The 23632-nt window shown below is 44.2% G+C and overlaps 1 protein-coding gene across 3 annotated transcripts in view; it reads left to right on the top strand.

The window, feature by feature from the left end:
• The window catches only part of unc5db (unc-5 netrin receptor Db), a 298267-nt gene that overhangs the window by 214045 nt on the left and 60590 nt on the right, over positions 1 to 23632 (top strand). For all 3 annotated transcript variants that reach the window (XM_069701513.1, XM_069701515.1, XM_069701514.1), the window contains 2 exons: positions 20099 to 20242; positions 22108 to 22211. In XM_069701513.1, coding sequence (XP_069557614.1) covers positions 20099 to 20242; positions 22108 to 22211 — 248 coding nt within the window. The remainder of the gene's footprint in view (positions 1 to 20098; positions 20243 to 22107; positions 22212 to 23632) is intronic.

The raw sequence follows: 23632 nt of genomic DNA on the forward strand, positions 1-23632 counted from the left end.
ACATCCCTACAGCAAGGAAAGTTAGAAAGTTATATTGTACTATATACCACTATATATCAATGTCAGTCAGTCTGCCATGTACTGTATTTCTAATTTTAATTCGGAGATGTTCACGATATGATAAATCTTAGGGAGCTGGAACCAAAGAATGTTTGACGTCTGACATAAAAAAAAATTAAGGCGAGTGATCAATCAATTATCAAAATAATTAAAGATTACTTTTCTGCTAATCAATCTGAGGAATTATCTCAGTCCCAGATTCCAGTTTGATTAACTGGAGTTACCCAAAGCCCCGACGCCCTTTAGTAGTTAGCTTTATAGCTTGTGAAGGTGCCGGTATATGGTGAGATCTAGATCCCAAGAGGTCAGTTAGATGACTTCAGAAGAATCATTTTCTGTAGATTTATTTATACTGGATGAATCAAAATGTTTAGATCCTTCACAGAGTACGCGTTTAGTTGTTGTTTTTTAAATCAGAAGTTAAGAGATAAATAAATATAAATTTACTCAGGTAGGTTTTTTTTATGTAGTTTTCATATCTTGTGAATGTTAAAATGTTTATATTAAAATTAGTGCAGTTTATGTGCTGTTACATTCTGCTGAAGTGTCCTTTTTGATGCAACCACCAGGGGGCACCATAATCAGCGCTCATAGGAACCATTATCACGTGTAAATTTAATGCATCCCCATTAGACAGCACTTAAAAGACATTAATAGTTATTCCTCCACTAATAAAGCTAATATGGTGGATTTAGGGCTCACTGAGCTGGTTTCAAGGGACCCTTTAGGAAACGTATTAATAATTCAAAGCATCCATGTATTTTTTATGTGACCATAGCATCTTTTAAATAATTCTGATAGGATAAATTTCTGTTTCAAGAGACCATCCTGGCGATAATTCTGCAGTATGTGACGCTTTCACTTCAGCGGTAGTATCGCGACCATTTTTTTTATACAACCACCGGGGGGCACCAAAGTCCCAAGTTTTGGATCCTATTAACTAAATTAGGTGGGGCTTCAGAAATAGTGCCTTAAAAAAACAACAACAAAAAAACTCGTAATTATCTCTCATACCTGGACTGCGGGCGGTAATTCAGAGGTCTTTGTTTTAATTTGTGTAACATTACTCCCTAGATGCTGAAACGCCGCCTCGTTAATGCCGTTCATTTCCTTCTGCCATCAGTTATGCTCAGCGCAGATCATTTTGAAAGGTAAAATTGATGCGCATTTCATCTTCATTAACTAAAATTAGGCCCGCCTTGTTCATCAACATTCCCGCATCAGTTAACTGCCTGCTGTGTCGCCGTCCTCCGCTGACTGACAAGCCCATCCTGACTTCCTTTTCTCCCCTTAACCCTCCTTCATTATCCGTGCCACTTCGCTATATCTCCACACTTCCATTGCCATTTTTCCCTCGACTTTGCTCGGGGTCTCCGCCCGCCGATTGGTTACCTCTCGCCGCAATCACCCGCACTTGACCGGCCGCCGTGCCACCGAGGGGCCGACTGATATCTCCTCGCCATCTTCCTCGCCGGCCCCGAGCGGATCAGCAATTAGAAGAGGCTGAGGACGTCCTCGCCGTAGCCGCCCTGGCGTAGGCCCGGCTTCTGTCAGCAGTAAACACGAAGAAACAACAACACAACAACACACAGATAAGGGCGGTCGTAACGGGAAGGCTTTGTCCTGGCTCGGTAATAGACAGCAACATTGTGTATTGGATTAGTCCGGCTAATCAGAGGGGGAGATCAGTGAAGAATTGGAATGTTATTGATTGGGACATGGGGCTCCCTCAATGCCACCAGGAGCACGTGATAGCATCTCTTATTTACCAACTAGCCTGATGAATCGCTGGGCGCTGATAAAGCTGACAATGCCCTTGAGCCCTCCCCCACCCCTCCCACCCCTGCTAAAGTGGGAGGGCTGTGTGTATCTGCGTAACACCCGGGGACAGGCAATCTCGCAGCGCGTGTGTGCATGGATATTGATTGCATTTTTCTTTTATGGATTATTCCAGTCCCATATATAAAAAAAAACAACAACCAACAACAACAACAACAAAAAAACAATGTCAGCAGCCGTTTGCGGATTACATTTTAGCAAGTTCATTGGTACGTCGCTTTGAAGCCTGATTGTTATCAGAACAAATTAGAGGACGTGCCCATCTTGTGTTTTCATGATTGTGTGGGATTGTGAACTTCGGGTTTTCCCTCATCTCCTTTGGACCAGCATTCAACAGTCATACTGGGGAGAAATCCATCACAGAGAAAGAAGGAGGAAGGAGGAGAGATGCCCCCCTCTCTCTCTCTCTCCATTAGCCTCGCTGGGCCAGAATGCAATGAAGCCACGAGGCAATTGGCATTTCGAGCAGGGGCGGGGGGTGCGGGGTGGGAGGGGGTGGGGGTGGGGGGTATGGGGAAGGCTGCAGACGCTCCCCGGTGTGTCCACAGACGGCTTCGGCTCATGAACAACAATATACTGTATTTATTTGCTCACACAAAAACACCCTTCTGAGATTGAAGTAAACAAGCTCGCAAGCCATTATGAGGGCATGCTGGGAAATGTAGAAGTGGACAAGGGAGGGAAGTGGGGACACCGGAGACACAATATCACAAAACTACCACTGAAATGCACTGAACAGGAGCACAGACGTATAATATATATATATATATATATATATATATAATATAAATATATATGTGTGAGAGAAGGGAAGGGTTTCAACAGTCCTGGCATTGTAAATTGAATTTCAACACTTCTCTGCAGACACCAGAGTTGGATGAAACACAGAAGATTTTGTTGGACTCTTCCTCATTGATAAAGTTCTCACCAGGTCAGCTATATATATATTACAGCAGCTTAACAATGCGGAGAGATTGCTTCGATTAGATAATCAGAGGGCAGAAATAATAATAATCATTATTTCCTATATTGTCAGGAGCTTTCGCACAGCGATGCTCGGTGCAGCTCGACGCAATTATAAGGACATCCCGATGAAGTCTCAAGTAAATGACTCCCCTTTCATCCACCTATTTTCATGCGAACTAAGATGTGCTGAATTACAAAAGCTGACCGGCACTGATGAAATTAGATTAAAACATTTCCACAAAAAGGCTTTATGCAGACCTAAAGCTAAAAGACTCATGAGTATCTTACAGAAATATGTGATGGTGAAGCATTGTCCAATAAATAATGACAAATGCTTGGAGCTGCTCAGTGTCAGTGTCCTGTACAGCAGAGTGGGGTCTAAATATTATAAAATATCTGTAAAGTATGTCCCCACATTGTCACAAATAAACCCTGGATTATAAATCACAAAAAGCAGCCAACTGCCCCAGAAACCCCAGAAACCCCAGAAACAGGCGCCCAAAACAACAGTGTTTACTCAAAACCAATTATCGTCAAACCAATAGAGGAATTTTGACCCCAATACTGATAATAATATCTGAGTTTAGGGAGGGTTTTTTTCAATTATATTTCAGCTGCTATTTAGCATTATGCACAAATCATGATCTTAACAACATCGTAACACGAGATTGTACAAGTATGACAAGCTCTAATGTACCAAGTCAAGATATTTTACAGTGGAAGTGCCACAATGAAGGTCTAAGTAGCACTCAAAGCTAAATGTGAATGTCAGGAGACAAAACACGTCAACAACTACAGTGTTGTTAAGCGGCGGCAGCGTTTTACAGTTCACCATCTTAGTTTGTCATATTTGTATGATATCCAGTAGCTGTTGAGACGTTACACTCAAAACACCAAGAATCTTCCTCGTGGGGATGTTAGGGGTGAAAAGTCTCGTGTTCACCAAAGCCCTGAAGACATATTATCTGGAATTAGATGCGTAATTCATCAAGTATACGTAAAAAAAACAACTAAGAAAAACGTTTCTGTTTTTCTGTTAATCGGGTATAATAATGAAGCTGCCATTTATAGTGAGAGTCAATATGTGACAAATTTATACCCATTGGGCCTCCCTCAGCATGTTAATCCAGCCGGAGTCCTGAACAGGTTTCAGCTGCAAGTCTCTACTGTGTGGATTTGGCTAATATTTATATATTTATATATATATAATTTTTTTCTATATATATATATATATTTTATATATATATATTTATATATATTGCCCCATTTTATGTCTTCAATCTGCACCAAAGATGGCAAAAATGATCTTTCCTGGCTGATTTTCCTTCGGCGTGTCGGGGAATTTTGTATCCTTTTAGCGGCTTCTGAATGATTTGCTTTGCCGTTAAAAAAACAAAAAAACAGACATCTGCTTTCATTAAAATGATATTCAGTGTATTTATGATGCGTATGATACCAGTCACTTCATCAGAAGACTGTTTGGACACATAATTAGTCGAGTGAATCCGTCTGCCTGAGCTCGGTTGGGTCGGTACAGCTGTCTAGTTTTTTCTTTTTACAGCCATCTTTCATGCCTCCTCCTCTATTAATAACTCTGTGATATATATCTGAGACATGAGAGCGAGAGAAACATGAAGGGAGCTGTATGAAAAGAATATTACCAAGGCTTAGACCAATATGGGATTAGGGTTTGACTCAACGGTGTTTGGGGTGTCAGGCTGTAAAGCCTGTAATGGATTCTGCCTTTCCCCCCGCCATAAGAAGAATTTCATTAGTCGGGCTTTCATTGGGGAGTTTTTAAGTTTCACATGATGATCACAAGAATAAAAACTCCGAAGGAGGAAAATACACAGAGTTCACTCAAAGTTTTCAAAGTTTGGAGAATGCTTGATATTAACTGTTGTTTTTAAGGTTGGGGATGAACGTGGATTTGAATTCTTCAAAGAAAAAAAGAAGCTTGATTTCCAATGTAATCTTTTTTTTCATATCTACAGTCAGTCATGTCAACCCAAAAATCTTTTCATATTTGAAATGAAATCCTGTCATCATTTTTGTTTGTTGACTCTTGGCACCAAACACCAATATTAAATAAGAAAGTAAAAAGGACTGAATAAGTTTCCAGGATAATCTGATCCTTTTTTGTTGTTGTTGTCGTTGTTTGAACAGACACAGTTGTTGTTGTTTTACCTGCTGTTAGCCTTGATGCTAACTTTAAAGCTATTTTTGAAATTTTTCACAGGCTATCAATTCTTTGACATCGATAAAGATTTTTTTTATTTCAAAAAGAGGAAAATTATTTCTTGAGTTCACGTCATGTTCACAGCGAGATATTTCTTCTGTCGAAATTGTTTTTCACCTCCCGTAGGATCTCAGTATTACTCATGTAAACTGTTCATGTTTATTCACTACAAAAAAAAAGCTACAGACGCAGCCAGCGGCATACACACCAGCTACTCGTGTGCGTAGCGTTCATGGGAAGTGGAGCGAGTGTAAACGAAACACTTGCGTGTTACCACCTTCAAAAGTTGTTCTAATTGTGCTTGTTTACACCTCCATCAGACACGGAGCAACGTTAGCGTTCATCTGGAGCCGTGTTTCCTGACTAAATTATGAACGTTCGTCCAATATCTACTCCCCTTTTCTGTTCTGTGTTGGATTACTCTGTTTTTCTCGCTGCTTTGCCATAGAAATCCTGGAAGTCTTAAACAAAAATAATGATTGATATTCTCAATTGAGGAGAAGCAGAGTAACACGTTTGGATCGTCATCTTGCCGCTCCACCTTTGAGCTCCTTTGTCCTTGGTCGCCGTTGATATCTTTAAATCTCAAATATCCCAATCGAATGTTCTGCATTTCCATATGAGGAGGCGCGCAGCAGCATAACAAATTAGTTTGACCCCGGTGCAAATTTTCTTCTTGGGCCCCTCTGCTCACCCCAAATGGCCCAAACACATGACATAACACAAATAAAAGGGAGTAAGGTCATTGAGACAATCAACTCACCATTTCCCAGCATGCCTTCTTCCTTCCTTTGTAGACTAAAGCAAACAATTTAATAGGTGTAGGTAACGGGTCGAATTAATATTCATTTTCATTTTTAAAAACATTTCAATAAAAACAAATAAAGATAGATAAATCCAGCTATGACTCGGGACTATAAATGCACGAGGTGGGAAGGTGGTATCGAGATCTATTTCGATGCATTTTGGAGCCCTTCAACCAGTGGGCCCTATCTTTGTCTAGAGAAACCCAGTGAAGAAGAAAAACTCTTTTACAAGCTTGAACAGCAGAGATATTTTACTCAAACCTGCTGCAACTGAATATGAGACTCAGCAATAATAGTAAAGGCTAAAAAAAAAAACAAAACAAGGAGCTAAAAGGCACCAAAATGCTCCAGCGCAGCTGTTGTTGCAGCTTTAACAAAACACGTAAAACAGTCGCGAAAAGCTCTGATTTGCTCCTCTGCTGTCTGATAAACATACAAAATATTTACACCCTTCAAACGTCCCGTCCTCCCGACACGTCAGCTCGATGCCACCCACCGCAACGCAAACCAAAGAATTTCACACGATTGGGATCCACGTCAGCCTCGGGGAGATTAGTGAACCTGAGTGTAGGTGGGTTGTTGTCTTTTTTCTTTCTCTCGGCTAACATCCCCTGAAGTAAACTCCGTCCTATTTCCCATTGTGCGGCAAAGCCTCAGCAGTTCCTCTCTCTCACGGTTGCCATGAAAACCTCACCGAATTCCGGGAAGACGCTCAGCGGGGGAGGAGGGGGTGCCGCTGGGAAAGCTCGCTTTGCAGGGTCTCCCGGGTTGCTGGGTGTAAACCGGTCCCCTCCCACCCATATGTCCGCAACGACGGTGGTGGCGGGGGGGGGAGGAGGGGGTTGGGAGCCGTCACTCATCCGCGCCGCCTTCTCCTGGCACTTCTCTCATCGTGATTACTGCCTCCAACCTGGGAGTGCGGAGTGGAAAATCAGCATCCACCTGCCTCCGTCACGGAGAGAAACTCTTTATCCTTGTTTGTTCTAAAAGAGGAGACGTGTTTATGCTGTTAGGAACTCGCACGTTCTCCTTTATGTGATTTTAATTGAGGCGGTTAAGCCTCCCTTGGAGCAATCTTAACTATTAAGCGCTCGGAGTTGCACGCAAACATGTTTCCGTATAGGACGCCGGTGTTCGATAGTTACCCGGGGAGCAGATGAGTTTGGGCGAGGGGAGGGTGGGGGGGGGGGGCACCGGCCTTTCTTTTTCAGCATCTGTAGAAGTGTGAATGTTATCTCTGGTGAGCAGTGAGCAGACAAAGCTCTCGTCTTCAGATTCTGCAGAAGCTCCATCACGTGTGCGTGTGTGTGTGTGTGTGTGTGTGTGTGTGTGTGTGTGTGTGTGTGTGTGTGTGTGTGTGTGTGTGTGTGTGTGTGTGTGTGTGAGGGGACGGTATGTGGTATATGGGTGGGGGGAACATTAATCTGTGTACATATTGTCGTGTGCGGTGTGTGTTTGTGTGGGAGTTAATGTGAAATTATGTGCGCACAGCAGTTCGGCCATCTGTGTGTGTTTGTGTAATTTGTTATTTGCACCGCCTGTATTGGTGCTGCATATGCACACAATGAGGCGATGTTTTTTTTGTGTCGGGGTGGGTATATGTTGCGTGCGATGATACCGAAGTTGTGTCAGTGTGTTGGTACATATTTCTGCACGTGTTTCTGGTGTGTGTGTGTGTGTTTCATCGCGTTGCCTTTGTGTAGTTTTGAAGGTGCATGGAGCGTATTTGCCGGCGTGAGTACACGCGTGTCGATATTTGTGTGTGTGTGTGTGTGTGTGTGTGTGTGTGAAACGTGAAGGCCTGAGTAAAGCAGATAAACCGCCTCACCTGCCAAGCAGCCCCCCCCCCCCCCGGGGGGTGGTGGTGCTCGTTCTTGTTGTCGGTGTGCATGTCTTCATGCGGTCAGGACGGGGGTTACCAGGCGGCCGAAGGTGGTCGGACATGACAAACGGTGGGGAGGGGAGGGGGGCGACACCTCACCACCTCTTGAACTACTTACGGGCCTCACCTCGCTTTTCCGCCGGCGAGGCGCGTATATATATATATATATATATATATATATATATCCGGTTGGAAAAAAAACCCGTAATGGCCTCTAAAGCCGGGATTGATGTTATCGTTGCCCCGGGGTTGCTTTGTGAGCCAGTTAATGGCGGTTGTTAACCGAATGTGGCCCGGACAATGCACCTCGCACACACATATACCCTATAGACTCCCGAGGGGTGGGAAAAGGACGGGGGGGGAGGGGTTATAACTTCTCTTTTTTTCTTTTCATGGAGATGATTTTATTTAGGCTCACCGCATGTTTGCTGCCGGAGCTGAGGACCGGGTTGTAAAGTTTTTTTTGTGTTTTTTTTTTTACGATAGAGAAAGGAGCCTTCTTTGTCGCTGCTGGTGAGTCAGCGGATTTGGCTTTTAATACCGGAGCCGTCACAGGAGTATCGATGCATGCGCTAGTGTTTTTATATCCAATTTTGAACCTGGAGAAAGGAGGTTGCTCGGCGACACTTTTGCTCGTAAAAAGTGAGGATGCAGAACGACCTCGGGGGCGGCGTGATTCGGGCAAGATCAAATTCAGGACCGGGAGAGCTCGGCTGTTTTTCTTCTTTGGTAACTCTATTTCCTTTATGGTAGCTGACGGTGTAAACACAGGCAGGAAGTTGGTGACGGAAACAGAGGTAGAAACATACAAGGTCCTCGGCTGCAATCAAACCAGGGATGTTGCCGTTAACTATCAGGCTGCCAGAGCTCCTCAAAGGTTTTTTCAGCTCAGCTGAGCGAGTTCGATCAAACACTCTCCTGAAACTCCTTCTCCAAAACTTCTTGCGGGATCCTGGTTTTCACGTGTAAAACTATGTTCCCAGCATGCCCCTGGTTTTATCGTTAAGTTGGACACCTTCTGCTGCATAGCTTCTTCCTGGATGGAAAAAAAAATATTTCAAATACTACATGACTACATGTCATTCTTCCACAGGTGTAAAACAAAGAATTATCTCCTTTCTAAAGACTGGACTTCCCGTGGTATTCTTCTGGCGGCGAGCTGGACACCGTCTGCTGCAATTCTTCTCACTAGATCTTCCAAGTGGTCTCAAGCTGATCAATCGCTTCCCGATAAAAAATTTCCCCTCGGGGATTAATAAAGTATATACCTACCTACCTACCTACCTACCTAATTCTGGTTCCAATTTAAGGTCCCGGTTTGACTGCCAGGCTTTTTGCTTGAGAGATATCAATAAACCTTTACCAGCCTTTGTCCATCTCAAAACTTCGACTGAGGCCTGCTGACTTTTCCTCATTGAAGGTGACCAAGCTTTTGAAGTCAACCTTTGGATCTCTTTCCCTCTAAACTCAGTAGACTTTTCTTCCAGACTCACCTTTGAATTGCCTTTTTTTTTTTTTTTTTGCAGTTTCTTTCCCATATGTTCTTTATTGTTTGGTTAGTTATTGGTTTGTTGCAACTTCAGCTCTTGAACGGTGCTCCTTTCAACGAGAAGGTGCGGTCTTCGACTCCTTACGGATGTTTGAGCACCTTCCTGTGTCTCGAAGGACGAGCCCAGCCTCCTCCCGGCAGAGGAATCAATTTCCACCCCTGACCGGTCTTGTGCTCATGACCGCAGGTGAGGGTTGGGTCGATCAGTAAACGGAGACCTTCACCTGCAGGTTCAGGTCCCTCTCCATCACGACAACCCAGCAGAGTCTCGGCTCCGTTACTGCTGACACCAGTTTATGTGACATTTTACATCTTCCTCATGAGCGAGACCCCGGGATATTTAGGGAACACATTTATTACTTAAGAGTAAAAAGCTCTTTGGGGCTGTTTCCGTGTTGGATCGGGATGCCTCCTGGCGAGTGGCCGGCTATAAGCCGTGTTGTTCCCACCTGGCGTTTCATGTCGCTCCAAACGTGACGTCTCGCGATCGGATCTCACTTCCCCGCTCTGTATGCAAATGTGCACGTTCTACACGGAAATACACGAGTAAATACGCACAAGAACACGAACAGATACGTAAGGGAAGGAGTAAAAAGGAACAGGCATTTAACAACACAGAAGTCTCTGCTCACTGACGCTCATTCTAATGCACCATCTTGTAAGAAATGTGTGACGTATTTCACGTTCGTAAATGTCTGAACACTCAAGTTTGTGAACCCCAATTCACGGTCTGAAACGTGACGATCCGGATCGGCTCCGGTTAAATGAATTTAGTCGTTCCAGCGCTGTGGATCAATAAAATGTTGGAAATTATACGATATAAACTAAAAGAAAAGAAAGTTAAACTCAGAGGAGGCTTTGGTGAAACAAGGGTCATTAATTCACTAATCAGCTGCTTTTGTAACGGACCTACAGGAGAAAGACTAAATGGAGGAAAACAAAAAACTCTAAAACTAACAAACCTGCTGTAATGTGACGGTAACATGTGGAGCACCAGGTCAGATAGGAACAAAGGGACATTTATTTGTATTGATGCTCAGCTGAGTAGGCGCTCTCACAATGCGTCCCTGTTTAGCGTTTCCACACAGATCAGATCTGAATGCGTCCTGGGTGCATTTCAACCACAGACTGTATATAAAAGTAGACGTAGCTTCCGGGTTCTAAAAATGAGGCCGATGCGGAGGTGCCTTAGCCTGCAATACCACCGAGTGCCACCAGAGGTTGGCTCCAAAAAAGCCTCCGGCTCCGTAGACTCCACTTCAACCTTTTTCGTGAAATTCCAAGTCAATCAAATTTCACCACGAGTGTTGTTGCTTTTTTTTTTTCCGCTAAAGTGGCTTCCGTCATTAGTTGGAAAATAAGCGTCAAAAAGCCTTGTTTTTTGGGGGCGTGTCTGTTTGATTGACAGGTAAAAGCAGCCTCTTTCGCGATGGCCTCAGAAATGGAGATGCTCATGCCCGACACGTCACACACATTTGCAAAGTGCTCTGATCTAACGTATCATGCTGAACCAGAGTCTGTTCACGAGAAACACAAACAGAATCGATGCACACCGAGAACACACTTGACTTCAGTGAAACGTGGACCCAACGGCTCAAAGTAATAACCTCAGTGCCTGATACACATATAGGTTCACTTTTCCCCCCCTCGTTGTTCAGTCGGCATTGCCCAACCGCAATATAGTAACACAATTACTTTCGCTTGCAGAGAAAATGAAGCTAAATTAGGTGTAATTTAGACAAATTCATCTCTAAAACACAACCTAAAGAAGTGGAGTCCTAATGATTGGAATTTATGTGCTCAATATGTTGCAGTAAAAACAAGGTGGTTTTTTTTGGAGATGCTACCTGAAGCAGAAAACAGAAAAAAATAAAAAGGGAATGTGAAGTTGGAAACATAAACCACCTCCACTCGACTCCCTGCAACACACTTACCATCTACAGAGAAAATACTTACAGTTTGTGATGACTTCTCACTCGAGTGGGCTGATTTGATGTATCAATCTGCATTTAGCTCCCCTCAACCCCAGACGGAGAAGCACAAAACAATCTTGTTCTTTGTTTTGCGAGCCGCCGTCGTAATCACCGCCGGTTTTTCATCGCGGCGGAGTGTCGCTTTTGTTGTCGCCGTCTCGCTGCGAGATGTGTCGTTTGTTAGCTGTATGTTTTGGCTTTTCGTCGGCCTTGATTTCACATTTTCACAAAGGCTTGAAATGGGGGGGGGGGGGATATCATTTCAAAGGGGTGACACGGTTGTGGGTCGGGACCGTCTCTGGTTACGGAGCAAAGATGTGGGCACGGCGGCCCCTAATGGTGGTGGGAGATAAAAGTTCCACTTTTTCTGGGAGGAATAAATAATGGTGAGGTATCATATCACCCCCCCCCCACCCTCCCCCCCCCCCCCCCCCAAAAAAAAAAAAAAATCAACTCTAACGGCTTCGTGCACATGCGTGTATCTGCTTTGCACGGCTGCCGTGCGCCTGGGTTTTTACGCAACATGAATGTGGGCAGAATGAAACAGTGGATTCATTTTGAACAAAGCCGCAGCACTTTAAGTGCTCCGGTTACCGAACAGCAGGGAGAGGTTTTTTCCGGAGCCGTTACCTGCAGGATTCTTCTGTCAGCACTCGAAGCCCCCCCCGGTGTGGCAACCGGGTCCCTGTAAGTTTGGCGAGCTGGAGCGCACGTAATGAGACCCTGATGGAGGGTGACGCTAATGTGCTAACGCTGTTCCGAGATCTTGAAAGTGTGGTGTCCTCTGCTTCACTTGAAGAATTCTTGCCGTGGCTCTTAACAGCAAGTGGGTGGCACACAAGTGCAGGCGAGCACCCGGGCAAGGCAGATAAAACAGGATGATTATCGGCTATTATTAGCCTTTGTCGGATCGGCCTTTCAGTAGCGAGATATTTTCCCTTGATGAAGTACGGGATGTGAAAATGAAGATGGTGCATTAACGGGCATGTCCCCCCCCCCACCCCGAAAATAGATTCACAAGCAAAATCTCAGATTAAAAAAGGGATGGTTGAGAGTCATATATCAGACCTGTTGGTTTGTAGCATCAACTAAAACTTCTAGTAAACCTCATCACTGCAACCTCTTGTACGTGGGTCATTTGTTAACGGCTAAATCTGACCGTATGTGCTTAAGTGTGATTTTAAACTCTTGCACCTCATGAAAAACGGCCCTACATTAGGTCATTATAGGCTGTAATTTAAACATAATATAACGTGTCAGTTGGTTTTAAGATTGAGCCGATTGGTATTAGGGACTGAACATGAATTTGTAATATTATAATAGTCATTCAAATATAAAGAAAATTGATTAGTTCTTCCTTATTACTTGCGTATTTTTGAATTCCAAAAGTAAAAATTTGAATAAATTGTGTTTTAATTCATTTCTATGAATAAGTGCCATATTATTGCGCAATAACACGGGCCATCTTTACTTTAATTTGTCTTATTTTTGTCATTCTGGTCGGAAAAATAAAATCACCAAATTAAACGCACCGACTTCCTATTTCACCTCCAAATAAATAAAGTGGTTCGTGATCAACTGACTAGACTGTTGGCTTGTTTACAACCTGCGTGATCGCTCGTGTTTCGCAATGTCACCGCGTTCTCAGATTGTTAGAAACGACGGAGAGAAACCGCGGCCGAAAGAAACAAAATGAAGAAGCTGGAATCATCTAAAACAGACGTTCCTCGCTGTGCAGCATCTGAAGGGGAGAAATCAAACTCCAGCATGTTTGTAAATGCAACATTAAATGCAACATTTCCACTACTGAGAGGTGAAATACGAAGACACCATCTGCGTTTTTACTTTTTTATTATTATTATTATTATTATCATTGAGCATATCAGTGTTGATTTATTCATTTTCAGCGAGCACTCGTACTTCCAGGCTTTGGGTTGTTTGCAGCCACTTTAATGGATAAAACAGACTTGAGCTCAGGTGACAGTTGTTTACATCCCCATCAGTCTCTCGTGCGGTAACCATGGCAACTTTGCAGCCTGTGGAGGAAAGTATGGTTGATAATTACTGTTAGAGTACCTGGTTTACTTTAACTGTAAGTGGCCAGGGGCATTTCAGAGTTGATTCACTTCAGATGTAAAACTCAATGAATTGCACCCATTGAAATGATGACGGCAGTATAGTACAGATATTAAGATACGAATATTATGATGTAATTCCCATGCGAGCAGAGTTTCCAGACTGCACTCACGGTGAAGAGAACTGAGCATTGTGAGCGACAGGTGAGACAGCCAGGCTAGGAAAGAACCTTTCGCCTGGAATATGGCTCCCCAAAAAAAAAAAAATGCATTAAATATTAAACAGGAAGCCAGGGTCGTATGATGTTTGCATAAAACGGGGGAAACCGGCCCACAACAGCTGCTGTAGAAAAGATGTTACCTCGATGTCGAAACGTCGGTGTTGTAATAAGCAGCGCTCGATACGCGTTAACGCTTTACCTTGAATAGGAGAACTTCAGCAGCGCTTAAAATGGCACTTACTTTTAGCACTTTGTAGTTTGGCTTTCTGGAAGAAATTGTATTTTCTTGATTCTTCTTGTTCTGGGTTTTGTACCCTCACGGTTGAAATGCTTTGGATAAAAGCGTCAGCTAGATGAAACGTAATGTTAACAATCAGCTGTTGTTGCTGACTTGCAGATCGTCAACGTGACCGCTGCTTTCCAAACACACTCCGCTTTTTCAACGTGGACGCAGCTTAAAATCAGTAAATAAATAAGTGGACTGGAATTTGATTGTAGAAAATGAACGCATATTAATTATAGAAAACGTAACGAAGGAGCACCCATCGGAGCCGTGCTGATAAAGAGCCCACGCGTCATGCTCGGTGAGCTGCGTTCAGGAAATGCAGTTCAGGAAATCAGCTCTGGGAGCACATCATGTAAACCTGCAGCCACGTGTTGAGGTCTGTGTGAGTAAAGCTGTTGTGTTTTCAGTCAGATTGGCTTTATTAGCATGCGGGCGCAGCGCGGTCGACCACTACAACCAGCGCTTCTTCATTTCTGTTGTACGCAGCAGTAATAAACATCTGCACAACTTCTGAGAGGCATCCAAAAAAGGGAGATGACACCCAGTTGGCGTTTATCAAAGAAACCGGCTGATAAGAACTCATTCAACATTCGATGTAGGAGCAGAATGTGATTTTTCTGGGTGATGAACGAAGGTAGTTTTCCATTTTTTTTTTTTTGTCTTTATTTTCAACCAGACAGGAAGCTTCATGGAGTCGAAAAAACACAGCCACCGTCAGAGTTTTGTCGCCGTTAGCTGGAGGTTTGCAGCAACTTCACACCCTGGATGCAAAGAGTCGAAGCTCTGCAAACCAACCGTGTCGATTCACAAATGAGATCTCATCAGGAACAGACCGAGTGATACGATGCGATACGAGACGTCACGTGATCATACGTGACGATATGATACGGGAGCGCCGCGAGGCAAATGTTGCCTGGATTTGATCAAATTCAGTATCCACTTATTATTATTCCTAAGAAACATACTTTTATGATACATTTATTGATATACATGAGTTGCTGGTCTTATCTACTTTGATTTCAATTTTGACTCTTTCTTTTTTTTTTCCTCTCGCCCGAACGAAGCGGACTCGGGGCGTGCGGTCGTTCCCTCCACGTCAAATCGTGTTTTATCAAGGACGTTCGCGTCTCATCTATTTTGCTTTGTCATGAACTTCTGACTGCAGTCTCCCGGCTAAAACCCTTCTTCGTACGTCATGACCTTTTTCGACCTGCCGCATAAAACACAAGGCACCTTGTCTGTGTCTCTCTGTCAACGGCTGTGTTAAAATGTCAGTATTTGGAGCCGCAGGAATAATGACAGACTGGCTTTCAAAAGAGGGAAAAGACGAGCATTGAGAAACAACCGCGTACAGTTAGTCGTCGACAGCCACATTAGCTCAGACGAATTAAAATCAACCGGTGTTACATTTGAAGAAACCCTTCCGTGAGTTTAGAGCAACACCTACCCTGCCTGCAGCGGCAGCCAAGTGAGCATTTAAATGAAATGATTTCACAACCGCCAACAAATATTTAGTTTTCTGTGCGAGTTATTGACTGACATCACAATGGGGTGAAAGCGTCCCCCGCAGTACAGGTGCTTTGACAGTCGCCCCCGGCACCAACAGATGCCCCGATAATGGCTTCTTCTGAGTAAACACAGATTTTTCTCACAATCAAAGCAACAGTTTGCTCCCTATTGTCAGAGGGGTTATTCTCCCTCCCTTCAGCTCCTTCAGCCGTTGTACATGAAACCTAAAAAAAAGGAATCAGCAAACAAAAGACACTCCTGTCTTTTCCTTTAACAGTGAAGGATCAGTGATTGTTGTTTGTCTAGCCGTGTAGCAAATATATACGGGTAGGTAATAATTTAGCCGTTGCAGAAATGTATGTATGCAGACCAAACAACTTCATCATTCACATCAGAGGAAGCACGGACAGCTCGTTTCAAGTCAACAATACTATCTTCAGATAGATAAAACTAGAATTACTGCCCAGTGGTTGTATGCCTCTGCTAACCACTCAAGTTGTAGTATCTGTTCAAACCCATATAGATATTGAACTCACAATTGACCTCCAAAATCGAAACAGTTCATTTCTCAGCCAAAGTGAACATTTGTGACAAGTTTAAAGAAAAATTCCCTCAAGGCGTTCCTGAAAAAGTTGCGTTCACGGGCAGGGGTTAATGTGGGGTGACAGTAACTTTGACCTTTGACCTTTAAACAGCAAAATTTGATCAGGTCATTATTGGTACTATCTGAATGTTTTTTGCCAAATTTGAGCAAATTCTCTCGAGGCGTTCTCGATATATTGTGTTCACAAGAACGGGAGCTGGACGTGACTTTGAACTTTGACCTTTGGCCGCCAAACTCTACTCAGTTCATCCTTCAGGCCAAGTGAACGACTGTGCCTCATTTGAAGAAATTGCCTCCGGGGGTTCCTGAGATATCGCGTTCGTGAAAATGTGTCAAATTGGGGTCACTGTGACCTCGACCTTCGAATCGGTTCATCCTCGGTACGAAGTGGATGTCTTTGCCAAGTTTGATTCAATTCCCTTGAGGCGTTCTTGAGATATCGCATTCTCGAGAACGGGATGGACAACCGGCTATGACTTTCGCCGGCGCAAAAGCGTACATATCGATAGTGAAGCATTCGTTGACGAAGTTAGTAAAATAACATTAGAATAACAGTAATGACACACCATCAGGCTTTAAATGGGGCCAGTGCCTTTCAAGTGAAGGTGGAAAAGTCTAATCTTGAGCTGCCCTCTCGCTCTTTGCTTCACAGCCAGCGGACCAGCATTTTGGGTTTCGCCAGTACATTGAGCAGATATTGCCATTTTCCTGAAAAGTCTCATATTGATCGATGGGAACAGTACCCCGTTCCCATTTCACCTTGATTGGATGGTTAACAGAAGAGAACCAGATGAAGTATGAGAAAGATGAAGAGGGGCAAAAGTTATCTGCTGCAGTGAAACCCTGTTGAAGATAAAAAATAAATTAAAAAAAAAACATTTTTAGGCAGAAATGATACCTCGATGCAACATTTTAATGAAGTTTTCATCATCCACGTCCGAATAAATGAGCTCAGGCGAAGGCGGCGACACTCTCCTCTTCCCCCGGAGCTCCGAAACCTGAAGCCAACCAGTCTCTCTCTCCATCTCTCTCTTTCTCTCTCTCTCTCCCGAGTGATTTTTTTTTGGATGGATTTATCAAGTGACTCAGGAAACTGTGAAGAGCAAGGAGGGGATTGGGGAGGAGAGCGGATCAAGTGGCTTCCTCTAATGAGCCCTGTCGACGGTGTTCTGCCTATAAACAAATCGGGCTGACAGATGACACGGCGGCGGCAACTCGTCTCCGGCGAACCACCTGTCGACGCTCGTTTTTTTTTTTTTTTTTTTTTTTGGGACTCCGGTAAAATGCGCCGCTTTGTCGGGGAAACTTCCCGCCTTCTTCTTCTTCTTCTTCCTCCTCTCCATCAGTCACTAAAGTCCGTCTGTCTTCTCGCTCTTTCTCCGAAAACACACCCGGCTCACACATTTTCAGGGGCACCACGGGAGAGTCATTAGTCATTATTTTCCTCTGCTGTCTCTCTTCCCACACATACGCTGTCACTTGCCAGCTCTCTGCCCCTGCTCGAGAAATTATGAATTATGCTTGCGTCTCACTCTCTGCAGGGGCCGCGAATGGGAAGCGCCAACCCGTGAAGCTGCTGCTTTGTTTATTACTCTTCTTTAAAAAAAAAAAAATAAAAAAAAAGTCCTTTTTTTTTTTTTTTTTTTTTTTTTACCCCTCGCCGTGCCTGTCAATCACGATTTAAACCAACCGCCGGTCACCGCTGAGCTACACCGCCGCGCGCCGTATTGAGACGAACCGCCTCGTTTGTTTCACAACTTTGTCGGGCGCGTTTCGGTTGCGGCGAACAGGAAGAAAACCCACTTTATTTTTTTTCCTTGTTGTCGTTGTCATTTATAACTGCCGCGCAGCGTGGGACCGCCCGCCACCAAATGTTCTCCATTTCGTAATTTTTCCCCAGTAAATGACAGCGGTGGATTTATCGCCGTCGCTCCGCCGACGTTGTCCACTCTGGTTTTTAATTTGGTATTCATTTCGGGAAGTCCGCGAGGCTGTTTGACTTAAGTAAGAGCGTGTCAGATGAAAGCGTTATTTATCAGAGACAGTGGATGGACATGAAGACCGACAGGTGGCTTTTTGCCCCCCCCCCCCCCCACCACCACCACCACCTCCCTTCCCCCGGCACATGGCGCACATCTCTTGTCCCGAATACAGCTGTGGGTAAATGAGGAGGCCCGGAGGCTGCGGAGGGCTCAGAAAGAAACCCCACATGTGACAGGCCCTAAGCCGATGACTCAGATTAAAATACGGGTGCTGTATACCCGTCTGAAGCTATATGACAGGGTGACGAGCGTCTCCAACCGAGAACGCTCGCAAGCGCGTTGCCTAAGAGGATTTTCGAACACAGAGCGTTTCTTCCCCCCCCCCCCACCTCTTTATCGTCTTTAATATATCCAATGTAATAAGAGCATTGTGCGGGATGCTGTGTTCTCATGCCGTTTTGTGTTGCATAATGCGGGCGTATTGCCCTGGTGTCGCTTGCACGGGGGAGACTACATATGCCGTTAAGTGTAGTCCAAATTATTAATGCTAATTCCGCTACAGCTGATTTAGCTTTACTCTTGTTAGCGGCATTGAGCGCTCAGAAGATACAGCAGGGGTTCCCCCCCTCCCCAGGGAGGGGGGGGGGGGGGTCTGTGCTTCTGCCAATTTCTTTGGTGATGCTCTAAGAGCTAAGCAGAGAGGAGGAGAAGGCACTGATTTAGGAAGTGTGTCAGCCCTTCCTAAGAACTTGTGCATAACTAATCCTGTAAAACCCATTGATCCCTGACGCAAGCCTTTAGACGCATCGAGGTATTGATTACGGATTCTTTAAGGAGCCCTATTTAGCATTAAGGGCTTTCCGAATTCAGTTTTCTCCCTTAGCTGTAGCTCAGCACGTGTCTTAAAGCACAGACCTAAATCTGGTCTGTAAATGCATCTCTTAAGACCTGATCCGCCTGAACCCAACTGGTACCGTCAACCCAAAATCGGAGGCTATATTTTTACTTGGCGACATGGCTCGAGTCAGTCAGTCGAATGGAACAGACAAACAACTACTGTGTGTATCGAGTAGACATTTTTTACAGAATCTCATGGTTCCCGGAGGATAAACCTTCTGCACTTTGGTGACGCGCTGACTTTTCCTCTTGCGGCAAAAAAAGGTTTCCACTTTTGGCTTTTATACTGGAATATGTCTACAACTATCTCACAGATTGCCACAAAATTTTGTGAACATGTACACGGTACCCAGAACATGAACCTTTGTGAGTCGGGTGATCCTCTGACTTTTTCTAAAGCGACACCAGCATGGCAACTTTTTTGTCATCGACCAAATGAACTGACTCAACACTTCGAACAGACGTTCATGGCGGTCACAATGATGCCAAATAGTTACTTTTCCACTCATGCCATAACGTAACATGAATGGATTTGATGCCATGAAATTTTGTTTAGACCTTCATGTATCCTGCAGGAAACATTACACATTTTGAGAAGTGCCCTGTTAGTATGTTTTAGCTTAATTTTGTTCAAAGCTAATGCAATGGACTGGCTAAATTCTCTCTCTCTCACTTGCTGACTTCAGATGGGAGTTTTGTATCAACTCACAAGAAATGACATATGGATATAATTGGAAATAATTAGCAGTCAGAGAAAGAAATTGATTACCCACAATGTAGTGTTTGGTTAAAATAGTCTGCTTGGCAGCATGATTGCTTGTCTTATGATATTGCTATGTAGCTTTCTTGCGGACGTTGGTAAAGACGCTCGACTACGTCCGCTGCGATCCTCTCTGGAACTGCAGCTGCGTGGCGAGACTCCGCCCCCTCCTGCTGCACAGAGCGCCAGCTGCCTGTTTATAAAGGTTTATTAATATTAAATGTGTCTCATGTCCAAATCACACCAAATTCGCCAATGCACAACCTCGGGTCCCCCTCAACACGCCCACCAAGTTTGAAGCAGATGGGACGAACGGTTGTCGAGATATTTGCTGGACAAACAAACATGCGCATGAAATAAGGCTGTCACTTTTTTTCAAGAATTCGATCGAATTAATTCGAAGTTGCTAATTGATCGTTTCTAACTATTTTACTGTCTCTGTTTCTGCAGGGCTGAAGGTGCGCGAGGTGATGATCAACGTGTCCCGCCAGCAGGTGGAGGATTTCCACGGGCCTGAGGACTACTGGTGTCTCTGTGTGGCCTGGAGTCACCTGGGCACCTCCAAGAGTCGGAAGGCGACTGCCCGCATCGCCTGTGAGTACCGACACCGTTCATTACTCTGCCACAAAGCTCAAAGCGAGGGAATTTCAGGCTCACCTACTTTCAGGGTGCATGTAGGAGTGAAACAATCAAAAATAGTCCAAACAGTGGCAGTAAATATTGAAGGTGACACTGTGTTTGGTTCATAAATATGATTTCATACTTTTATTTTAAGGAGAACTCCTCCAGTTTTACACATCAGTGTGTTTCGGTGTGTTAGGGGAGGGGAGTGGTATAACGCCTTTTTATGTTTCCGGAGGGAGCGGTGTGAAGTTTGATAAACATGATGATAGTTGAGTCGGTGTTGGTAGGGTCGGAAGACTGCAAGTCTGAAAAATAAAAGAGAATCCGGGGGTGTGGAGCAGGAAAAGATTGAGCTCACCAGTCTTCATCTGTGCTTGAGGCAAGAGGCACGAGGCTGCATTAGCTGCTACTAACGAAGCATAACAAGAAAAATGTTAACAAATTATTGGTGCTAGAGTTTCTTGGTGGGACACATGGGCTTCCTGTTTAGAAAAAGAAGAAAACACACAATATTTCTGGTGCATCAATTCTTAGTTTTTTTTCTTTAAATAATAAAGGACACTGTAATTAAAAAAGGTCTAATAAGATTGATTTATTTTCAAATTAAACTGGGTCAGGATCTTTTTTTTTTGTTGTTGTACATTTTCAGCTCAGTTGGAGGCAGCAGACTAGCTTGGTTTACCCATTTATTTAAGTTCCTTTATACTGGTCAGAAAATTGTGTTTAAAACCCTGAAACAAACACCTATTTGTGGTACTTGTCGGCAGTAAAAACACAAATTAAACCAGGACTAAGTGACAGTCATATATGACACTTGTATGAATTAAAAACATAGAAAACTTGACCTTGCTGCTGATATTCAGCTCTCTGTTGGTCCGACAAAAGACAGAGAAAAAAATAAAACTGTCTTTCAGCCGCTCGACAAAACCTTGAATTTCCCCTTAGAGGTTTAAGTACTATTCGACAAATGATTTACAGTGTCTGTCCTCTAAAAAAAACTGAAGCCAAAAGACAACAGGACCTTATTTTACATTCCTGCTTTGGTTCGTGCCCAACAAGCTGATATTATCTTCACAGAAACTGAATCAGAGTTATCAGCGATGAAATAATCAATCCCCCACAAACTAATGCCGTCTAATAAAGTCAGACACATCGTGGTCTAAGACCGATACTGCTGCCGGAGGGTGTTTGAAGTTATCTGAGAGCAGAGAGAAGTCAAATACTGTTAAACATCAAGAAAGCAAAATAAGTTTTGTCCTTTGAGGAAAGAAAAAGAAATTCGACTTCACAGATGAAGAGATGTGCAAATTTGCACTCCTTTTTGCACACCGGCTGAACCGAGGCTTCCACGGTCTCCTTTTCCTGTATTTAGATCTCTTAAATGCGAGAAAACCTCTCCTGATCCTCGGGGTACATGAAACCCATTCAGAACCGATGTTACAATTTCAAAGGCACATTTCTATTCTTCCAAAGAAAAAGAAGAAGCTGCCATGTTAAACGTTTTTCAGTGGATAACTGCAGCACACTAAGCTATCAAAGGCAGTTTGGGGGAAATGGGGCCGAATGGGATCCGTCACTATTGTATGCACATGAATGCCCCGGGATGATCAGAGCAATCCTCGCTCACTCCATCCATCCAGTGTATCCTCCAAACCACCTTGTCAACAGATTTACCCCCGCACAGGGACCATCGGATCCTCTCTATCCTGCACAGGCTGTAGCGGGTTTTTATTTTTTTGAAGGTCGTGGTGTGCCGAGTGGCCGCTGAAGGGGATTGAGGCCAGGCTGACCGTGACACTTGATACCTGACAGCTGCCTCTTATCTCCCCACACAGACCTGAGGAAAAACTTTGAGCAGGACCCCCAGGGGAAGGAGGTGCCAATCAACGGGATGATCGTCCTGCACTGCCGCCCGCCGGAGGGAGTGCCCGCGGCGGAGGTAAGGCTCCGCGGCTCCTCCTCTCTGCTGAAAGAGGAGAGGCTCATAAGTCCTACTGTGCAGATCCGCGTCGGAGCAGCGATCCTTATTTGTTCTGTGAGAGTAACTCTGCCACTCAAAACAGTCGATTCTACCTTTTCGGCTCGGCTTCCTCTGACCTTTAAGAGAAGGATGGAGGTTGTGCTTTAGATACCGGCGATAAACGCAGGAAAATGTTGGTTCCAGAGCAAGGCAGGATGAAAAAGATTCATAACATACATTTTAATTAACTCCTCCATCCACAAATGTATAATGTATCGATAAAACACTATAAACCAAGCGGCAACCCACAGTGACGAGGATCTGACTCAATCTGATTGGAAGCCTGGCGATCCTACGTCCCGCCCACCAATAGCGAATGACATACAGAACATTTTTATAGACCGAGAATTTGATGAGAGAAATTGAATGGGAGTCTACAGAGGCTTTTTGAAGCCAACCCCTAGTGGCACTCGGTGGTATTGCAGTTTACGGCACTTCCGCAACGGCCTCATTTTGCGATTCCGGAGGCTACGTCCACTTTTATATACAGTCTATAGATGAGACGAGTACTCGGCTGAAATGAGTATCCGGTACGGATAATGTACTTTTGATGAGTATAATCCGAGTAAATGCGTCAATATCCGTGCTCCTAACAGACACCAGCTGTTGTGTACACATCAAAGCAGCTACACACATAGCTCCGCCTCCTCATTTACACAGACTGAGAGACACTGGCCGTGCTGTCGATAGGAAAGAAGCTGGTGACTGAGATGAATGACTTTAACTCAGATAGTCATCGAGAAATTTGCAGGCTAGAAGAAGAGGAGGGTAAAAGTTGTGTTTGAGTAGTGCTACTGGCTCACATATAGGTTTGTTTTGGGATTTTTGGTTTGGTTTAGCTGAAGTCCGGCTTCTCCAAAATAATTTGTTTTGCCAGCCGCCACTGGTTCCACAGCGAGGTAGGTTAAAAAGGATCCAACCCCTCCATCAACAAATGTATAATGCATCAATAAAAACACTGTATAAACATCAGACGCTCTACTCTTCCCAAATCTATAGCACCATTAGCCCAGCACGGTGGGGAAACATCTGGCTTGAAATGGGTCAGGCCACAAAGTGAATGGTCCAATTACAGTTTTGGAAAGCTGATTTAAAAGGGGAGTGAAGTGTAGAGGAGGAGGAGGGTGGTGTTTCTCTCTCTCTCTATCGCTCTCTCTCCATCCTCCTGGATTCTGCAGTTTGATCCATCAACAGCTGCTGCTGTGTGTCGACATGAAAAGGAAATCTCGTCTTTGTGTCTGCCGGTTGCAACGCGGACCTCCAGCTCTGTGGATCCGCCGCATCGAAGAAACCGCTCTCTAAAATACGCCGGATATTTTTTCAGCAGTCTGAAGTTTATT

The sequence above is a fragment of the Brachyistius frenatus genome, unplaced genomic scaffold (genome assembly GCF_029030835.1).
Source record: "Brachyistius frenatus isolate BFR_SWC_R1_liver_20210118 unplaced genomic scaffold, ASM2903083v1 Contig_37, whole genome shotgun sequence".
NCBI classification, from domain to species: domain Eukaryota; kingdom Metazoa; phylum Chordata; class Actinopteri; family Embiotocidae; genus Brachyistius; species Brachyistius frenatus.